Source organism: Gambusia affinis, linkage group LG24, assembly GCF_019740435.1.
Source record: "Gambusia affinis linkage group LG24, SWU_Gaff_1.0, whole genome shotgun sequence".
Classification (NCBI taxonomy): Eukaryota; Metazoa; Chordata; class Actinopteri; order Cyprinodontiformes; family Poeciliidae; genus Gambusia; species Gambusia affinis.
The window spans coordinates 12028349-12048728 of record NC_057891.1 but is presented as its reverse complement, the minus strand read 5'-3'; the positions used below and the strand labels follow the sequence as shown (position 1 = coordinate 12048728).

Here is a 20380-nt window from a genome sequence, read left to right as displayed (position 1 = left end):
ACCCAACATATAATACAGGCTCAGTGGTTTCCCCTGAAATAACTACAGCTGCTGAAAACCGTCGTCTTTCTCGGGGAGAGGCCTCACCACATAATTAGTGCTTAGCGACGTCACAAAAATGAATGGATTTATGCACTCATAAAGCCCACAGCATCAGCAGGTGGCGAGATTTAACCCTTGGTGGGGTTTTTTTTGTTTGTTTGTTTTTTTTATTGTTTTTGTTTTTTTATGTGCAACATTCCTATGTGTAGTTTTTTTTCCTCCTTTTTTCTCCCCTCGCTACACCAGCCAGGTGTTTGAGAAAGATACAAAAAAAAAATACCAAGAGTCTTAAAGTTTTCCACATCTAACCTAAGTTAATGTGGAATGCTTTTATTGTAATTTATTTTTTTGATCCTGCTGTTTTTAGGTTGTCTGGTCCCTGGGTTAACCGTTAGCATACCATGGTAGCAAAACATAATTAAACAGCATTTTTGACATGTGAGACGATTAGAAATCACTCAGCATGTGTAAGTAGTGTTAGAATAAAGATATTAAGACACATTTGGCTTAATAATAGAAATGTAATTCATAACTATGCTAGGTGTTGGCATCTGTTTTGTTGTAAATGTAGAGATAAACCAAAAGCTAAGAAACACTGTGTTCCTGTTGTGACTGGCTGAAAGTGAGGACTCTAACGGTGAGATCCATGCTAATTACTAAGCATATATGTTTCATGTTAAATGTTCAAAATGCTTTTGAAGGGATGATTGCACAGTAGCCTACAGACAGATTTATAGACGACTTTACAGCCAAAAGCTGTTGGCTGAACCACAGTCTAGTCAGGTTAGATTAAAGGCAGGTGAGCAGCGACTTGCCTCAAATATGTCGAAATTAAGACATTTTAATTTGTGTTCTGCTCACGTCTTCTTTAAAATTCTAGTAAGCAAGTTGTTTCTAAATGCTTACTGTATGCATATATATTTTGGGGTACCATGCCCTAATCTAATCAGAAAATGATTTGAAGATATCAATTCGAAGACTAGTGGCAGGATCATGCTTCTCTTCTTCACCATCAGCTACTTTAAAACAAAGGGTGGAGAAAACGTGGCGAAATGAGCCAATAGTGGGAGAAAATCTTCTACAATTGCTCATCTTGCTTTTAAAATTTAATTTGGTGAAACTTCTGAAAACCGTGCATTGTTTTTCCCTCCATTTCACAATAATGCATTAGTTTGTTTTAGTTTATCACATAAAATAAAAACATTGAAGTTTGTAGTTGTAATGTGACAAACTGCCAAATATTTCAACTATGTCACGTTTTTCTATTTCCCCCATTATTTTAAGCACGCAACATGAATGAGATTTCCAGTTATACTTTCATATACAGCTGAGTCCTGCAGTTGTTCCTAAAAGACGGTTGATGCAACCTAGTGGGCAAACGGAAAAACTGCAGCCCCTTTTCTTCTTTCATTTCCAGATTGTCTCAAAATATCAACCCAAAGCAAAAAAAAAAAAAGCTGTTACCTAAACTTCATACATGCAATTGTTTGCTTGAATTCATTAAATTGAACAAGCGGCTGGTTGTACTGTAACGTTTATAATATCCAACGTGTCGTCCTCATCATCATCACTGGATCAGACCTCCGCAGAGGAACATGTTAACATGTCGGCTGCTGCTGTGCTTGACTCAGACGGCTGTAAGGAAAACGGAACAGTCTACTCCGACAATGAGATATGGAGGCCCGCGCTGTGCCGAACCTGTGTGTGCGACAGCGGCCTTGTAGTGTGTGAGGACGAGGTGTGTGAGGAGCTCAGAGACTGCCGGTCGGTGGTGTTTCTGAAAGGCGAGTGTTGCCCCACGTGCTCCACCGCGCCACTGACCCACACGGCAAACTCTGAAGCAGGTAAACTGAACCGACTCTGACCCTTCACTACTGATGGGTTTCATCAGGCACATTCACGACCCTTTCAGTTACCGCCATGCATCATTACGAGGTCTTCCTGTCCAGTTTGGGGGTATGAATACGGTAAAAAAAAAAAAAAAAAGTCATTGTAAATGAAATAAAAAATACATTAGCTAGATTGTCATTCAGAAAGCATTGCGTTTTAATAATTATGTCACCGCGAAGCAATCATATAGTTAAAAAAGCAAATTAAGTCTTGCTTGTTGTTTTTGGGGTTAGCGTGTGGCTTTAGCCTTTATTTACAACATCTCATGTTTGACATTCTAATTCATAATATAAAAGTTTTAAAAAATGACAATTTTCTTTTAGGTGTAATTGTTCTGAAAGTGTTTTAAAATGAATCTGCAGATTCAATATGTCGGCGGTTTTCAAAGTGTGAGGCGCGCCTCCCCGGGGGGGCGCCAGAGCACTTTAGGGGAGGCGCGGTGCGAGGGAAAAAGTAAACCGGAAAAGCTATCTGCTTGCTGTCTACTGATGTGAGAGAAACGCGTCTTTACGCCACGATCAACTCTGTGGATTTAGGAAAAAGTTGGTACTGTGGGTGCGGCGTGTGGAGCGGGATCAGTGGAAATGTTTCCCCCTTAGAGGATGTTTTGGCCAATGATGGACCACTTTTTCAGTAACGAGTAATCTAACGCGTTGCTATTTCAAATCCAGTAGTCAGACTACAGTTACTTATCAAAATCATTTTTGCGTTACTATCTTCTTTTGTAATTTAATCGTATTTCCTCTACTCGTCTTGTCGAGTGACCGACGTCTCTATGCGACAGAAATGTAAACAATGGAGGGAGATGCGCGTTTTGTTGGTGGAAAAACTGGAACTATTTTGAGTTTCTGTCGACAAGTCCGATTATTATAAGCGGCTTTGGGCTTCATTTTTTAAAGTCGCAGATTTAATGAGCGGCGGGTTGCGCCTTTTTGGGCTCGTTTTTGAGCGTGAAGTTGCTCATTTGGGTTTGGAAATAAGCAGAGACTCATAATAAATCCCAGAAGGTAGTTTTACTCCGTCTCCCTGTTCATCATTTCCCGGATGATCCGTCCGCTGTGTCTTTGTTAATGTCAACTTAATTTATTACCTCTCAATGACATCGAGCTGCGTTGCGCTCGAAAACTGCAAACATCGAGACCAATATGAACAGCGCAATAAGCGTGAAAACAGCCACGAATAAACGTGTCCGTAGTTGGCAATAGTTATAATGGCGGTAAGTGTCGACAGCCATCGGAGCTGTGGAGCTGCAGGAGGAGCTCTGTGCGCTGCGACATCAAACTCAGCGCAGAATCTGGAGGCTGGGGAGGGGGCTTTAAAATCCTTCTTAAGAGTTTTCCAGACAACAGTGGACCACACAAACTACTCATGTTTTTTATTTTTTGTACAATCTCCTCTTCAGTTCAACCTTATCAGTGGAGACACATTGTTGATGTTACCATTATAAAATAACTTACAATTACATATTGGCAAAGCTCAATGTGATTTTCACAGGAGGCAGAGCGTTGTTGTTAGTAGCTGCTGAAAGTAACTAAAAGTTACATTAGATAGATTGTCATTCATAAAGCATTGCGTTTTAATAATTATGTCACTACTTGAGACAATCATATTATTAAAAAGCAAATTAAGTCTAATATAACTTGTTGTTTTTGGGGTGATCAGTAGTGGCTTTAGCCTTTATTTACAACATCTCATGTTTGACATTCTAATTCATAATATAAAAGTTTTAAAAAATGACAATTTTCTTTTAGGTGTAATTGTTCTGAAAGTGTTTTAAAATGAATCTGCAGATTGAATATGTCATTAATAAGCTATGACTGATCTAATGATTAATACCAGTGGGGTTTGTTGAGTTATGGGTGTCATCTAAGCTGACTGATTCAGATAAATACTCCATATGCATTTCTAAAATTTGTTACCAGAGTGGCTTCAAATCTTCTTTCTCAGTTGAAAAAGTGCTGATGACTTTGAATGATTGTTATTATGGCTTGAGAAGTTTCCAAATAACTCCATCTGACACGTTCAATTAGGTCAAGTGCCAAAAGGGAGAATGAATTTCCCTACAAGCAGAATTTAGCTTCATGTTGTTTCAGGATTTTTTTAAGCATACACATAAAAAGATCCAACTGTTGAATTATTAGCTTCATGGCAAACGATTAGGAATCAAATGTCTTTATTGTTACCAAAGTTGAGGAAGTCCTAGACAAAAGTATGGAATGTTAAAACTGAATATTCTCAAGGCGTTCCCAAAGATCCCTTCAATGATGCATTGTGCGCGCCGAAAGGGCATCGTCTGCAGTACTCATCCGATTGGTGTTTTCTCCCATGAAGAGACCTGCACAGAAAATGGCACCACCTACTACCACAATCAAATGTGGGCCCCAGAGCCGTGTCGAGTCTGTGTGTGCGACTCGGGAGTAGTGGTGTGTGAGGAACTGGTGTGTGAAGAGCTAAGGGACTGCGAGACCACCGAGGTCCCCGAGGGCGAGTGTTGCCCCGTGTGCTCGGCCAACAAACCAAACGCTCCTTTCTTGGACGATAAAACTGGTAATAAATATTATGAGCTGATGTTTTGGTGATCCGATTTAAAGATGAATAATTCTATCTACGTAAATAAAAAATGTGTCAAAATGGCTTTTGTTGTGTGTGTGTGTGTGTGTGACCAAAAGCCGAAATAGGAGTGTTATCTTTCATATTTATTTCCTGGAAACCGCCCAGAAAATTGTATCACTCATTTCAACATTGTCCTATAAAATCCTTGCTGATAGGGTTAACAAACCAAGTTTTTACTCAGGATTGAACATTTGGTTTGGTTAACATACCTAAGCTTTCACAGTGTTGAGTTTTTAGTAGTCACCCAAATCCAACATAATTTTTGGGTTTGTATTTTTTTTTTTTTTAAGATAGCGTGAGATTTTTGGTAGTCACCCAAATCCAACATTTCTTTTAGCTAGCATGACATGGCTAAGTTATACATTTACCCCAAATCTCTCCAATGTTTCTTGCTAACTTGACTTTTGCTTCCACAGAAGTTTGAGTTTTATGGTAGTCACCCAAATTTGTCTCTCTTTTTTTTAAGCTAGCATAAAATTGTTGGTAGTGACCCAAATCCAACATTTTCTTTTTTTAGCTAGCATGAGGGTGGCTAAGTTATTTACCCAAATTTAGCAAATTTTTTGTGCTAACTTGAGTTTTGTTTTCCAAATAGTATCAGCTAGACCTAACCTAGCACTTTTTCTAAGTAGGGCTATTGTTTTTCAGTTAATGTGAATTGCTTCAGCCGGTATTTTTCATAAACCTGATCAAAGATGATAAAGATGCATAAACTCTGTTTTTACTTTATTTTTTGTTGTTTTGCTAACCTTTATGTTGTCTGCGTAAAGTAAGCTGTTCCCTTGAACCTACAAATCGTTTTTTCAATTAATCTAAGCAACATTTGCCTAAACATGAAGAATTTTTATGCTTTCCATTTTGCCCACTTATTGTTTTCCATATATCGTGAACTTTCCAAATCATACATTTTCTGAACTAGCTAACCCAACATTTGTTTTCCAGGCAATGTGACCTGCCCAAACTGTATAGCTTTCAAAACCTAACCAAGAAACTGGGCTTCTCTTGAATCTGCAATACATGAAGCTATGTCTTTATCATCTGAGAACAGCTTTCCATACTGATGCCCGTTGGTGTTCTTCCTCACAAAGATTCCTGCTCGGTGGACGGCAAAACCTACCCCAACGATCAGATATGGAGCCCAGAACCCTGTCGGGTGTGTTTATGTGATAAAGGGACGGTGTTGTGTGAGGACGTGGTTTGCGAGGATGTAGGGGATTGCCAGACCACAGAAACCCCAGAGGGCGAGTGCTGCCCTGTGTGCTCGGCTGCGAAACAGCAGCAGCCCCACGCAGAAACTGGTAAACGGCAAGCGTGACCCGCAGATTTGCTTCTGGGTTGTTGACGTCGACTTCTGCGATGCAGTGTTTGTGTACTTCGCAGCTGGTGGTGCTTTTTGGTCTCCGTCGTGGTCTGAAGGTCAACTCTTCAGGCGTCACCTTGTGCACACCACTGTGGACTGTTGTTTTCCGAATCTTTGCCCTGCGGTCTGAATTTCCCTCCGACGGTGTTTCTTTTCAGGTTGCAGATGGAATACATAAACTTTCAACGAGATAAGCTCACTTCTCAACATGTGTGTGTTGTAACAACGTCCACACATCAGGTTGAGCAAGTAACTTACTTACCGAATAAGGTGTATTCCTCAGGGAAATTTTTGCCTCTATGTTATAATGTCGTTCTGAACAACTCATGATTTAATAATTTTTTTATTTATTATTTTTTTTTTTTAGCATTTGCGAGCCTTTAACACAAATAGATTTTGAATAAAGCAGGAAAATACGCATGGTTTTTCTGTGTTTATTTGCGGGTTTTTTGGCAGCAAGCAATCTGAATTTGAAATTCAAACTCACTGTACTCTTGCATTTTTTGCCGACCATGTATTTGACGCAAGCGACATTTAAATTGGAAAACCAGTGCAACTCATTAGCTGCCAAAACATCAGAGAAAAAAAAAATCTGTTTGTGTTAGTTTAAATTGCGTTTTCAAGTAGGTGGTACCAAGTGTAGCTCAAACAACTGGATCAATAACGATTTTTTAAATGTGTTTTAATTAAGACACCTGCACAGAAAATGGGAAGGTCTACGCCAACACAGACATGTGGAACCCAGAGCCATGTCGCCTGTGCGTGTGCGATATGGGAACCGTCGTGTGTGAAGATGTGGTGTGTGAGAACCTCGGCAATTGCCAGAACACAGTGATCCCCAGCGGTGAATGCTGTCCTGTGTGCCTAAGTGCAGCTTCAACGTTTTCACCCAACACCGACCCAACGACAGGTAATTTGACAGAATTTGACCAAACACAAAAGTGATTGTACCAAGTAGACGGTGGCTTGCGAAGAGGATGGTGATCAGTTGTGATTGATGACGCTCCAGATAATAGATAATAGCTGCGATTTTCTTAAAATTGCTGCTTTGATCCATGGCACGGTGCTGAATTTGACTTTGGTTGACTGATGAAACATCAAATGTGCGGTCAATCTCAGAAAGTACAACTTTGTCTCTGTAAAAGAACTTGTAAGTTCAGGAAAAGAATTCCCTCATTCTCAAACTGCTATGTACTTTGTTGATGTTGTTCAATTTAACAATTTAACCCATTTAACCCATTTCCCTTTTCTTGTCTTCCCTGTGCTGCAGCCGCTGATGAGAAGAAATCAGAAAGCTGCAAAGTCGACGGGGAGGTCTACCATCACAACGACATCTGGAAACCCGCGCCCTGTCGCGTCTGCGTCTGCGACAACGGCGTTTCCATCTGCGACGAGATTCAGTGTGAGCCGCTGACGAACTGCGAGAAGGTCACCACGCCCGAGGGGGAATGTTGCCCCGTGTGCGACAACTTCGCCAGCGCCGGCAGGCGGATCGGTGAGGTCACTTTTCCTGACAGCCAATTAAATTGCCACAGTAGTAATCATATGTGTGATAATTATTTTTTGTTTATTCTTTTTTTTTTTTATTCAAGAAATTATGGGCTTCAAGGTAAATTGCTGCTTTAATCACACACTTTTATTTATGAGAGGGAAAAAATAGTCACAGCACACCTAACAAGCTCTTTTGCATCCTTCGCAGGGACAGAAAGGGGAACCAGGTGACATACCATATGTAAGTGTAAAATTTTCTAAACAAATGTTGCGCATCATTTTTGAAGCTTCCCATCAAGAGATAATTATCTGCCTGTTCTTCAGGTTGTGGGAAATCCGGGACACCAGGGACCAATGGTGGGTAACTTGCTTTTGCCAAAGGCTTCCCAATTCAGAAAAAGATCTTCAGTAAAGTTCATACTAGTTTTTTCCCCCTCCAGTACTCGGCAATATTTCATTTTTTAATAAAAATTAACACAGAATCTAAGAAAAAATAAATAAAAAGTTAATTTTTGATATAGTTAACCTTCCAAGTGCTTGTATCGGTTGCCGTGGCAGCTTTGGCGCCTTCTAATGTTAAGATGAATTACGGGGCTACTCTAATGAACATAACAGAAGCAGACGCTAAGGTGATTATATGTGACCTTTTCATAAGCACTCAAGCCAATAAAATGAACGTAAACCGACAAACATGTGCATCTCAATAAAGCAGAATACCATTCAAGTTTTTATCGCTGTAATTAAAATGATAACCCGAAACTCTCATATGATGTAGATTTATTGCGCCTTCTTGCGGAAGATCCTGCATTCAGATCCTTGCCTGGGTGTTTTCTGCTTGGAGTTCAGACTCTTGAACCCAAAAACAGTGGGTGGACAAAAGGAAACAAAGTTAGAAGTGATATAAGATGAAATCTTTCTGGAAAGGAAATGTGATTTTTCTATTGCAATAGCCAGACAAAATATTGCTCCACTAATTTGGGATAGATGACTTGTCTCTCATATCCTTATATTGTGTTTTTTTTCTCCATAAAGTGGAGGGGAAAAAAAGTGTAAGTTAAACTAATCTCATTGTTTAGGGCCCCCCAGGACCTCAGGGAAGAACAGGACCAAGAGGATTCAAAGGCAGACGGGTGAGTGTTGAAAAACGTTTTTCTTTTGAGACGCCATGTGCAATTTAAACCCGAAGTATGACATTTACTCTGTATGTAATAACAAAACTTGTAGGGATTCACTGGACCCCCGGGATTTGACGGTGAGCCTGGTGTCCCTGGAAATCCAGGAGAACCTGGACCCCCCGGGGATCCCTCTCCTCCCGGGGTGAGAACGCTCATATCTCCTTAGATTCTTCCTCAAAATGCTTAAAAAAGAAAGAAAAAAAAAATCTGTTTCTAGAGGTAATCATGGACTCGTTTCTCCTTCAAGGGAAACTTGGTGTCACAGATGGCTGGTTTTAGTGAGAAGTCAGGTTTTGCTCCAATGGTGTCTGCAACGAGGGTGAGTGTTTCAGGTCTGCAAACAAACTATAAAGTCAGATGTGTGAATTAATTACCTGAGAATAAAATTATCCCATTGCAGGGTGAAGCAGGACCCCGAGGACTTCCTGGACCAACTGGGCCTCCAGTAGGTTTTATGCTCTTACCCAAAATCATGAGAATGAATTTAGTTGTAGCAAACTTCTGCAAATTTAAGATGTTTTTAACTTTTGACGTCTTACGTCAGGGCGCAACCGGCGGTCAGGGAATTCCCGGAGAACACGGAGACACGGGACCAATGGTGGGACGACTTCTTTATCGTATAAAACGTAGTGGCGGTAGGATGTAGCAGCATGTTGAATGTGAATATTCCACAGGGTGAGCCAGGTCATCGAGGACCCGATGGACCTCCAGGGAAACCAGGACCTGACGTGAGTCAGAAATATATAGATCCTCGTTTTTGGTCACGTGATTGAAAACATTCGAGCTTCACTTTTTTTTTTTTTTTTTTTTTATGGGCAGGGAGAGGCTGGGCCTGCCGGTGCAACCGGAGAACCAGGATTTCCAGGATCACCGGTAACAGAATTAAACTATAATGGCATAAGTGGCATTTTACAGTTTACGGAGGATTCTGACGAGTTTTGGTTTGTTTTGAATTCAGGGTGCAAGAGGATTCCCAGGACTTCCAGGTCTTCCAGGACGAAAAGGCCCCAAAGTAAAGAAAATTCTCCCTTTTGTTTGCAGTTGACTTCCACTTGAAACGGGTACAAAACTAAGCAGAACTTTAATCCCAACAGGGACACGCTGGTCTCGCAGGACCAAAAGGCGAGTCTGGGGCAGTCGGAGCCAAGGTATGACACTATCCTGATCCAGAACTGTCCTAAAAGAACTACAGATTAGTCCGTCCATACATCAACTATTGTTTATTTAAGACCACAAGTCAACAACTGCATCTCACCTGAGGGAATTCTCAGGTATTCCTTAGACAATAAAGGCAAAAGACCACCAAGCTGGGGTTGGAAAAGGGTTGGGTTAGTGCCTAAGGTTTATTTAGGTTTCTCTGTCCACTGATTGTTCACCTGCAATGCTTCATAAATTAACCAGAAAAAAAAAAGTTATGGACAAATTTTATAATCATTTCTACAATCTAGACATTTTTCACTTGTATCTTTGTTCACCGTAGGGTGGATCTGGTGCTGCTGGTCAAATGGGCCCTCCAGGACCTGCGGTAAGGAATGAATGCGTTCAAATTCAATCCGTACCAATAACGCCAGCGTTCCTGTGTCTTACTTTCATTAAGATGGAGAGAAGAAACAGAGGGTGTAAAGTAGTGTCCCAGTAAATCCGTCTTTTGTTTCAGGGTCCTCCTGGTTTGCAAGGAGAAAGAGGCAGAATTGGACCCACCGGTCCTTTGGTATGAAGCAAACCAATCACTTGACGTAAAAGTATCGAAATGTCAAAGAGCGAAAGCTAACGGCCTATTTTTTTCTGTCAGGGTAAACGTGGTTCGAATGGCCATCCTGGCAAACCCGGTCCTTTGGTAAGAACGAGATCGATTATTTACAATCTGTGTGCTTATTCTCATTGAATTTGTTGTCTGATAAGCATCAATTTGCCAGGCCAGGGCACAAACTGCGAAGTTAAAATAATCTAATCCAACTACAGGGTCCGATTGGAATTCCCGGGGTGCCGGGATTCCCAGGAAGTCCAGGAATGAAGGTGAGACTCGAATCATTTTTCGAGACCAGGTATGGCAGCAAATCAGGAAGAAATCCTTTACAATTTCCTGAAATGCTCATGACCCGATTGTTCTCTGGGCGTTAGGGTGAAGCGGGACCCACAGGAGTCAGAGGGAGTCGAGGGCAGCAGGGACCCAGGGGGGACGGCGGACGTGTTGGACCACCTGGACCAACTGGACAGCAGGCGAGTCCAAATCTGATACCGATTAGTAAGATTGAGTGCCGTTTTTTTTTTTTACTTTTGAAAGACTCATTTTGGTGTTTAAAACAGGGCGCTGCAGGACCTGATGGGGCCCCAGGTGCCCGCGGTTCCTCCGTGAGTCTTTGAAACGACGCAAAGCAGATGTTCCACCTTTTTAGCAAACCTGTGAGGCCTTTTTTATTGAGCATGTTTTGCTTTCTTCTCTACAGGGTATATCAGGTTTACAGGGGCCGCCTGGTTTGATTGGCCCCGCCGGTCCTCCTGGCCCCCAGGGCACCACAGGAGCACCAGGACCAAAAGGCCAACTGGTACGATCTTTATGGAATGTATAACTTAGGCCAGATCCTGAACATTCAGATGTTTTGGTCTTTGCTTTAACAGGGTGATGCTGGACTACCAGGACATAAAGGAGAAGCTGGGCATAAAGGAGAAAGAGTAAGTAAGAAATGAAAACACCTTACCTACCCTATGACCGGACCCTACGATTAATCAGGATTATTCAAATAATCGTCAACTAATTTAGCAAATAACTGCTATATATTTTGCGTTTAAGATTAAAAGAAACACTGTCGTCTGCAAATGTGTTGAAGCCAAAACTCCTCATTCACGAAAGTAATGTGTTCCTTGGCAATAAAATGTTGAATTTCTTACAAAGAAATGAATTGATTTCTTTGTTTATTTGCATTTTTTAATGCATTTCTAATGTTGTGCCTAAAAATCTTAAGTGGTTAGATGAAAAATCTGTTGAATGTAGTATCTTTGCTGTTCTTTCAGCACAACTCTATTAGCAAATGTTGGCGAAAATGTCAATTTTCTCAAAGGTCTGATCAATTTAGAACTGGCGCAATGTAACAGCTGTCTGCATCATAAAATGACGGCAACTTTTCGTCCAAAAAAGTTCTGTTCTTACTGATGTATTAACTAACCCGTCGGTGGCAGGGTGACCACGGTGTTCCAGGGCCAATTGGTCCATTGGGTGAAGATGGAAAGCGTGGCCCCCGAGGGGATGCGGGAACCATCGGGTCTCCAGGACCACAAGGGGAGATGGTGAGTGAGCTAACGATATCAGCCACGAAAACATTACGGGACGTACAGCGCAACTCTCGGCACTTTCTGTTTTAGGGGCCACCAGGAAACCGAGGTTTTCCCGGTGCAGATGGTTTACCAGGACAAAAGGTATAAAATACGTTTGTCGATAGTTGCATTTATCATAGCGGATGGCTCGGCTTTTAAAAATGCGATTCTCGCTCAAACAGGGAGCCCAGGGTGAGAGAGGACTGCCAGGATCGGCCGGCATCAAAGGTTCTCTGGGAGACCCGGGACGCAACGGAGAGCCAGGATTAACGGGAGCACGGGTAAGGCAGCTCCATACATCTCTGATAAACTGTCCAACATTTATCAGAGATAAATGTTGAAAATATGTAAACGCCAAAAAGTGAATGCTAATCGAACCGTCTGTAGGTGAAACCAGAAGTTTACATAGTGTCAAGATACGAAGTTAAATGCCAGAAAATTATTAATTATTGTCATTTTACCGGTATGACTTGGGTCAAAACCTTTGGGTTTCCTTCTACAAACGTCCTCACACTGCATTAGAGGATTTTATGATATTTTGCGCCGATTACTACATAATATGGTTTTTGTGCATTTTAAAGCCAAATTTGATTACATTACATCCCCTCTTTTTCATGTTTGCTGTGGAACAGTTGCAGTAGGCAGAATTGGAATTTATTTAGATGCATAAGAATAAATGACGCATTTTTTCCAATTTTGCATCAGTTTGTGTTGCTTTGTCATATAAAAATTTTAGTTTGTGTTTTTGAACATTTTATTCGCCTTGTTTTCCCAGGGTCTCTCGGGGCCAATCGGTGCTCAAGGAGCAGAGGGAAGGCAGGGCCCAATGGTAAGCACGGTTTCCCAGCTCTCCTCAAGATCTCTCTACGTCTCAGTGTTGCGATGCCACTGTGCCTTTATTGATTTCCCAATGCGAGGTTTTTACGTTTGCCCTGGCGTTTTTAGGGCTCGGCCGGAGAGGACGGCAAACCTGGCCCGGCCGGTTCCGTCGGAACCCGAGGCGGTGCCGGAACCATGGGTCTGCCAGGACCAAAGGGCTTCGCAGTAAGTGAGACGGCCTCTGGAATTTGGCGTCACATAAAGCTGCCGATAAACATTTGACTTGTTTGTAGGGCGATGCTGGAAAAGCTGGAGAAGCTGGAAGTCCTGGCACTCCGGGTCAAAGGGTATGTAGTTAGCACTGAAGTAGCAAAAAATTCATACTTCATACAATCTTCACAGATGTAAGGATCCTTCAATGAAGAGTGTGCTCTTTTGCGTTCCAGGGAGCAAATGGAAAAGACGGAGAGACCGGCGCTGCTGGTCCACCTGGTCCAGCTGTAAGCCTCAATCTCCTTTTTCTAGATTGAAACTAAGGATTCTCGTGATTTAGCCAACCGATTTTTATTCTTTAGGGCCCTGCGGGAACGAGAGGAGAGCAAGGACCTCAAGGACAGACCGGTTTCCAGGTAAATGATATTATGTCAGGTAAATGACATAAAACCATTGTTTTTAGTGCAAAAACAGAACTTAGTCCTTAGTCCTTTGTATTGTGATGTTTAACTTTAATACTCCCTGATGATCCAAAGTCAATTTCTTATGCTAGTAGTTTAATTGCAGGCATTAGCATTTTTATCAAAAGTGTGTTGCATCCACATCTTTTGGTCTACTTACTTTTGCAATTTTCCCGCAATTTGTTTTTAATGATAAATAAAAGTGGGATTGATGTTTCCTAGGGTTTGCCTGGACCCTCAGGTCCACCTGGAGAGGCAGGAAAGCCAGGTGATGAGGTAAGAGGAACTACCACTAAATTAGCATTAACACTAATATAAACTAAGACCCAAACCGTTGCGTTTACTCTTGTATTTTTTTCTTCTACAGGGTCTCGCAGGTGAAGCCGGCTCAGTTGGAGAGACGGGTCCAAGAGTGAGTTCATCGATTCTACCGATTGTTTCAATCGGTTATTCTGTTGCATCCATGAATATTTTGTTATCCGACCTGTTGCACGTCCACGTAGGGTGAAAGAGGAGCGCCGGGAGAAAGAGGAGAAACCGGTCCCAACGGGCTTCAGGGACCAAAAGGCGGTCCGGGAGCACCGGGATCAGACGGTCCCAAGGTATTGTTGCGATTCAAACTTTGACTGAACCCCAAAACATTCGTCTTTGCTTTCAGTTTAAATCCCAGACATACACTGATCAATCAAAGCACAATGACTGACTTGCCTGGTCGAACGTCTTGCAGCAAACGGTACCGTAAGTTTGGTTTGTGGCAAGAAAGCGTCAGTGTTGTAATGATGTGCTAAAGGTGGAGTCCAATAGGACTTCTTAAAGAGACAGAGACCAGTGCCTGATATCAAGCTGCTTCAAGTAGACCTGTACCATCTCGATATTGTACGTGGTATATTGTGCAATGTTCTGCCTGATTGGAGCGTTATACACTTCAGGGTAACTCAGGCCCAAAGGGGGCTGCTGGAGAGCCGGGTGGTCCAGGACTTCAAGGGATGCCAGGGGAGAGAGGTATTTCAGGACCATCCGGACCAAAAGGCGATCCGGTAAGTTAAAGAATAAGACTGTATCGTCTGCGAAGAAGCAAATGAAAATGTGGAAATGACAAACGACTTTTACGTCGATTTGCACCGACAGGGCTCTGTTGGCGAGAAGGGACCTGAAGGAAAGGCAGGAGCTGATGGTGCAAGGGTAGGTCCAAAGTCTGTGGCTAAATGGTATCCAATAAGAAATATTTGATGTGTCTTTAATTGTATCCAAATTTTTTAAAGGGGCTTGCTGGTCCAGTTGGAGTTGTTGGTTCAGGTGGGCCAAATGGAGAAAAGGTAAGCTGACAACGCTATTTTTTTTATTTTACTTTTACATTAAATTATTTAGGTGCAACTGCAAAAAAAAAAAAAAAGAAAAAAAAGAAACAACTACTGAAGTTAAAAAAGATGTAATTTAACTTTTTAAATAGGCCAAAACAACAGTTTTTCTCTCCTGTGGTGCAAGATGACCCGGTCTAACGATACAATCTAAGAAGCTGCATTTTGTTTCTTCAGGGTGAAACCGGCCCACCGGGACCAACGGGACGCCGTGGCACCAGAGGAATCCCCGTCAGTAGAAAGTCTTCAACACCGTAGTCATTAGTTTTCAGTTCAGATCAGGTTGCGATTTAATATTTGTTTCACTGAATAACAGGGTTCCAGCGGAGAGCCCGGTCCAACTGGGGCAGTGGGTTTTCCTGGACCGTCTGTAAGAATCCCGTTAAATGCTAGAATAAAATAAAAAAAGAAAATGGTGGGTTTTTTTTTTTTTTTTAAAAGGATAGAATCTTAAGATTTTGTGGTTTGCTTCTTTTTTTTAGGGTCAAGATGGCCAGCCAGGAGTCAAAGGTGAAACAGGAGAACCAGGACCTAAAGGAGAAGCAGGAGCTTCCGGACCTCAAGGCATGGCCGGGAAACCGGGTGAACAGGTACAAAATTCCCAATTTAAATTTTTAATGTCTGAAGTTGTCGTAAGTAATTTGATAAACATCCTCTTTGACTATTAAGGGGCCTGTTGGTGTCGCGGGGCTGAAAGGAGGCCGGGGAACACAAGGTCCAGCTGTGAGTTTTTCACCCAACGATCCAGTTATTGAGAACTTTTAGCTCGTCTAACTCTGCAGCTAAGATGCTAAAAGCACATCGTAATCGGACCGACTTTTTCACACAGGGGTCTCCCGGTTTTCCTGGACTGCCTGGGAAAGTTGGACCTCCAGGTTCACTTGTGAGTTAGATACCCTGATATTGGGGTTTTTACTCTACAATAATCACTGCAGAGACCAAAACTAATTTGCCTTTCAGGGTGCGACTGGAGCCGACGGCCCCATAGGCGCTCCTGGAAAGAAGGGCCCTCCTGGGGTCGGAGGAGAAAACGGCGCTCCTGGACGTCAGGGAGAGAACGGACCGGCGGGACCGGCAGGAAGCCCCGGAGAGAAGGGAGGACCAGGAGAGGACGGTCCTCCGGTAAGATGAAATGAAGCACTTTCTTCTCAGTCACATTTCTGACAATCGGATCCCGTCACACCTCTCCTTCAGGGCCCCGACGGACCTCCTGGACCGGCTGGAACGACAGGACAGAGAGGAGGGGTGGGTCTGCCCGGAGTCCGAGGGGAGAGAGGTTCGGACGGACTGCCCGGTCCCGCGGTATGGACTCCTGCCGATCTTTTCTTCACGTCCGTCCTTCTCCAGCGTCCACCACAACAAGGTGGTTGTTTCTGTGATTCTGACTGTAAACTGGAGTAACTCGTCTGTCAGGGTCCACCTGGAAAACCAGGAGCTCCCGGTGCTCAGGGGACCAACGGTCCTCCAGGCGGGGTCGGTTTGCCCGGAGCCACGGGGCCAAGAGGTGATCCCGGTCCTGAGGTTTGTCCAGTCTTTCTTTTTTTCTAGTGTTTTTTTTTGGTAAAGTTATTTATTTATTTCGAGCAGATGAAAATATAAATAATAATTTTACGCAAACTGATTTAAAAAGTAAGTAAAGTAGCGTTCTGATTGATTTTTGCGTACAGTGGCTCTAACTTTGTTTCGTATGCATTGGCCCCAAAACGTTCCTCTCAATAAGTCAAATGTGGTACAGTGAGAATATGATGTAAAATAAACAGAGATCACACTTTTGGCTATTTTTGTATCTTACTTTCATATCTGTGGCTTCCAGCTAAATTAATCATTTAACATGACACTTAGAAATAATTATTTTGATTACGTTGCATTTATTGCCTTTTTCACATATCTTGAATTTTGTTTCACAGAAACGTTGCATTAATTTGAACCAATGCTTTTGTGGGGGGGTTTTCGTCCTCAGAGTGCAGAAACTTTTATTAGTAGAAACATTAAAACTTCAGACACGATAAATGTTAAAACATTTTTTCTTGTAGCTTTTCTTTATTTTAAAGAAAAGCTACAAGAAAAGCTACGTTTCTCCCGTTTTCTGCTGACATGCTTTATTTTTATTTCTCTCTTCGTTTCGTTATTCAGGGCATCGCCGGAGCCGAGGGGGCTCCCGGTAAAGACGGCCTAGTAGGAGAAAGGGTGAGAATAAAGACATTATTTCCGCCCGCCTGTCTTCTCGGGTTATACGAACATAAGTATAAAGTCGTGTTTTGTTTGTGTGTCTTTAGGGCGATAGGGGGAACCCGGGTCCAGAAGGACTGCCTGGCGTGCTGGGGTCTCCAGGAAACGAGGGACCGGTGGGAACCATCGGCGGTCCTGGACAAAGAGGAGAAACTGTGAGCTCTACAACTAGCTTAGATCCAGTGTCGTGTGTTAAAAATTACTGATCCGCTGCCTTTCATTGCCTCTTGGCGAGTTTAGGGTGCCAGAGGGCCCCCGGGACCACAGGGACAGCCTGGTGTACGGGGAAAAGTGGTAAGACAAGTTTTTTCACATTAAATGCTTCAAAAAACTTCAGCTGTTTAAAACTCCTGTGTCTCTTTTTTTACTGACGTGATGAAATGTTGCTGTGTGTTGGCTCAAAGGGCCCTCAAGGACCACAGGGGGAGAAAGGAGGAACCGGAGAACCTGGCGAGAGGGGTCAAAAGGGTCACAGAGGCTTTACCGGACTCCAGGGCCTCCCTGGAATAACTGTGAGAACAGTTTTCAATACGGAATGAAATCGTCTTTGATAAGTTTAAAAATATACGAGGAGGTAAAATTTCGTTGAATCAGAGTTCAGGAGGTATGAAAAATAAAGCTAAGAAAGAGCTGGAGGCAGCACCTAAAGCACTGACTATGAAACCATTTGAGGATTATGAATTTAGTGTTCAGGTGGGAAATCCAGTCAGCTTAATGCTTAAACACAGAAAATCCTTACTTGGAAGAGGTCAAACTTTTGCACGCGGAATCAGGACTCGTTACTTTCTGGTCCAAAGGTGGACAGGAAGTCAAAAGATGATGCACACGGACAGAATTGTTGGTACGCTTTTCTTAACGACAGACAAAACAAAACGAAACACAACGGTCATTGAAATTCCTTGAAAACGAAGGGGAAAATAACGTCCACCAAAAACATACTCCCAAAACTCACAAAACACCCTAATATCAAACAGGTTTCCAATTTCTCTGTAGGCGATTTGTGAAGAGAATATAACTTTACTAAACAGTGAGGGTAATCCAAACGGGATCTTCTCTAACTCAGGGAGCCACAGGAGATGCAGGAGCTCGAGGAATTATCGGACCAGCCGGACAAAGGGTAAACAGAACGAGACTAAAACACGACCATGTTACAGGGACAACTTAGCATCACACCTCAGCCTGTCTTGAAACCATATAGGGGCCTCCTGGAGTGGTGGGTCCTCCAGGAAAGGAAGGAAACGCTGGCCAGCCGGGACCAATGGGGGCTCCAGGGAGCAGAGGAACCGAAGGAGACCTCGGAGCTCAGGTGACCCAATGCGTTTCATCTAGAGTACAACTTCAGACCGTTACTTCATCTGGATCCGACTTGTTTTCTTGAAGCTCGGCCTCATGAAAACACCCATCTCATTCTTCTTCAGGGTCCGCCTGGAGAACCCGGGCCAGCCGGTCCTCCGGGGCCCCCGGGTCCTCCCACGGCAGCCGCAGAGGAGCTCTACGCCGTCGATTACGACGCTCACGGCGAAGTCGGGGAAGCGGTAGAGCTCGGCGAGTACGACGCCGCCGCCGACCCTCCACCTCCGCCAGAGTTCAACAAGGACGAAGCCAAGCCCAACAATAACATCTTGGGTGCCGAAACGGGCGTCCGAGCCACGCTGAAGACCCTCAACGGACACTTGCAGAACCTGCGCAGTCCGGACGGCAGCAAGACGAACCCCGCCAAGACCTGCCAGGACATCAGGCAGTGCTATCCTCAGAAAAGGAGCGGTGAGCGTCACGCTGCTTGGTTTCTTTTTATAGTTGTTTTTCTTAAGTCATAAACTCATTCTTAAACCACATCACGTGTCCCGATCCGTCTCATTTTATCGGTTTTAGGTGAATACTGGTTGGATCCGAATCAAGGAAGCACAAAAGACGCCATCAGAGTCTTGTGCAACATGGAAACCGGTGAAACCTGCATTCCCGCCAATCCGGCCAGCGTTCCCCGCAAAGCCTGGTGGACAAAATCCACCCCCAGCCCCAACAAACCCACCTGGTTTGGAGCCGATATGAACGGTGGAGCCAAAGTAAGAACCCAAGAAAGGCTTTGCGGAGGAAATCTGCCAACTCTTCGAAACCCGTGACATTCGTCTTCTCGTTTCAGTTCTTCTACGGCAGCGAGGAGGAGCAGCCCAACGCCGTGGCAGTCCAGATGAAGCTGCTGCAGCTTCTGTCAAAGGAGTCGCACCAGAACGTCACGTATCACTGCAGGAACAGCGTGGCCGTTAAGGACGAGCAGGCCGGCAACTTTAAGAAAGCTCTCGTCCTCAGAGGCGCCAACGGACAAGAAATGAGGGCGCAGGGCAACAGCCGGCTCAGATACGCCGTCGTCGAGGACGGCTGCTCGGTAAGACGTGAATAAAACCATATAGAAAGAGAGAAAGAGAGAGACGCGTCCACTCACTTTCCCGCTTCTTCCTCAGAAACCGAACGGAGAGTGGGGCAAGACGGTGATTGAGTACAGAACTCAGACAACCACCAGGCTGCCCGTCGTGGACTTGGCCCCAATGGATGTCGGAAAGGCCGATCAGGAGTTCGGTCTGGACATCGGGCCGGTGTGCTTCTCGTAAAATCACAAAGACGGACGTCGTCGGTTTCTTTTGGAAAGAGGGTATAGAAGCTACCCGTTTCATCGCCGCCTTTCCTTATCGGTGACGGAAGGACACTCGTGCTATTTATTCCAGTTTTCAGTATGCGGGAAGGAACCCGTACCACAAAGACGCATAGATGGATTGTAAACTAGCGGAGGGGGCTTTAGAAAGCGACGCCCACAGTTTTTGTAGACGCTCGGATAAAGGAAGAGTCGACGTAGGATAGCCGTAGCTCTTAATTTTCAATGAATAAATAATTAAATTATTAATATTTGTGCAAAACAGTCATTTGAAAAAGCTGTAAATGCAACACATGATTGTAAACGGCAAAAAAATAGTATTACTTTTCTGTGAACAAAATGCAACTCTTTCAACACTAGAGGGAGCCAAAGTATTTTTTTTCTTTTTTATCAGTCAGTGATTTCACTTGATATTCAAGGTGAAAAAGGCGATTAGCTCAGTTGAACGCAGTAAATTATCTGAAGACAGTGATGACTTTATTGAACTGCAACAAATAAATGACAAATAAACATCTAATCTGGTGGTATGGGTCACTGTCATCTTGCCCTGTGTCAGCTGGGCGTGTGAGAAAACCAAAAAGAAAAAAAAAAAAAAACAAGAAATCAGAAAAGAGGCGTTCTTCCAGGAAGAAAAAGAGTCAAAGTTCAGGCCGCACATGTTTCTGGGTCAACCCTCAACTCACCTCGCGCGCCGAGAAATGCGACAACCTCGCCGCCCCACTCGCGCCGCGGCTCGGCCCACATCTGTGGAGGCGGCCATTTATAGCTGT

The 20380-nt window shown here is 43.5% G+C and overlaps 1 protein-coding gene across 1 annotated transcript; it reads left to right on the top strand.

The window, feature by feature from the left end:
- Window positions 1-1156: 1156 nt before the first annotated feature.
- Window positions 1157-20133, top strand: LOC122827475 (collagen alpha-2(V) chain-like). The gene is made up of 57 exons (XM_044110482.1): window positions 1157-1886; window positions 4264-4479; window positions 5634-5843; window positions 6597-6815; window positions 7176-7400; window positions 7498-7514; window positions 7605-7637; window positions 7721-7753; window positions 8473-8526; window positions 8621-8713; window positions 8819-8890; window positions 8972-9016; window positions 9116-9169; window positions 9246-9299; window positions 9391-9444; window positions 9530-9583; window positions 9666-9719; window positions 10052-10096; window positions 10229-10282; window positions 10364-10408; window positions 10534-10587; window positions 10693-10791; window positions 10879-10923; window positions 11019-11117; window positions 11191-11244; window positions 11749-11856; window positions 11932-11985; window positions 12066-12164; window positions 12659-12712; window positions 12829-12927; window positions 12996-13049; window positions 13149-13202; window positions 13278-13331; window positions 13599-13652; window positions 13744-13788; window positions 13880-13978; window positions 14306-14413; window positions 14505-14558; window positions 14639-14692; window positions 14912-14965; window positions 15051-15104; window positions 15217-15324; window positions 15404-15457; window positions 15564-15617; window positions 15695-15856; window positions 15929-16036; window positions 16148-16255; window positions 16868-16921; window positions 17011-17118; window positions 17204-17257; window positions 17368-17475; window positions 18027-18080; window positions 18162-18269; window positions 18382-18727; window positions 18836-19026; window positions 19104-19346; window positions 19423-20133. Exons 1-57 carry the CDS (start codon window positions 1646-1648, stop codon window positions 19567-19569), a joined length of 5328 nt encoding a protein of 1775 aa, XP_043966417.1. The 5' UTR covers window positions 1157-1645; the 3' UTR covers window positions 19570-20133.
- Window positions 20134-20380: the final 247 nt, after the last annotated feature.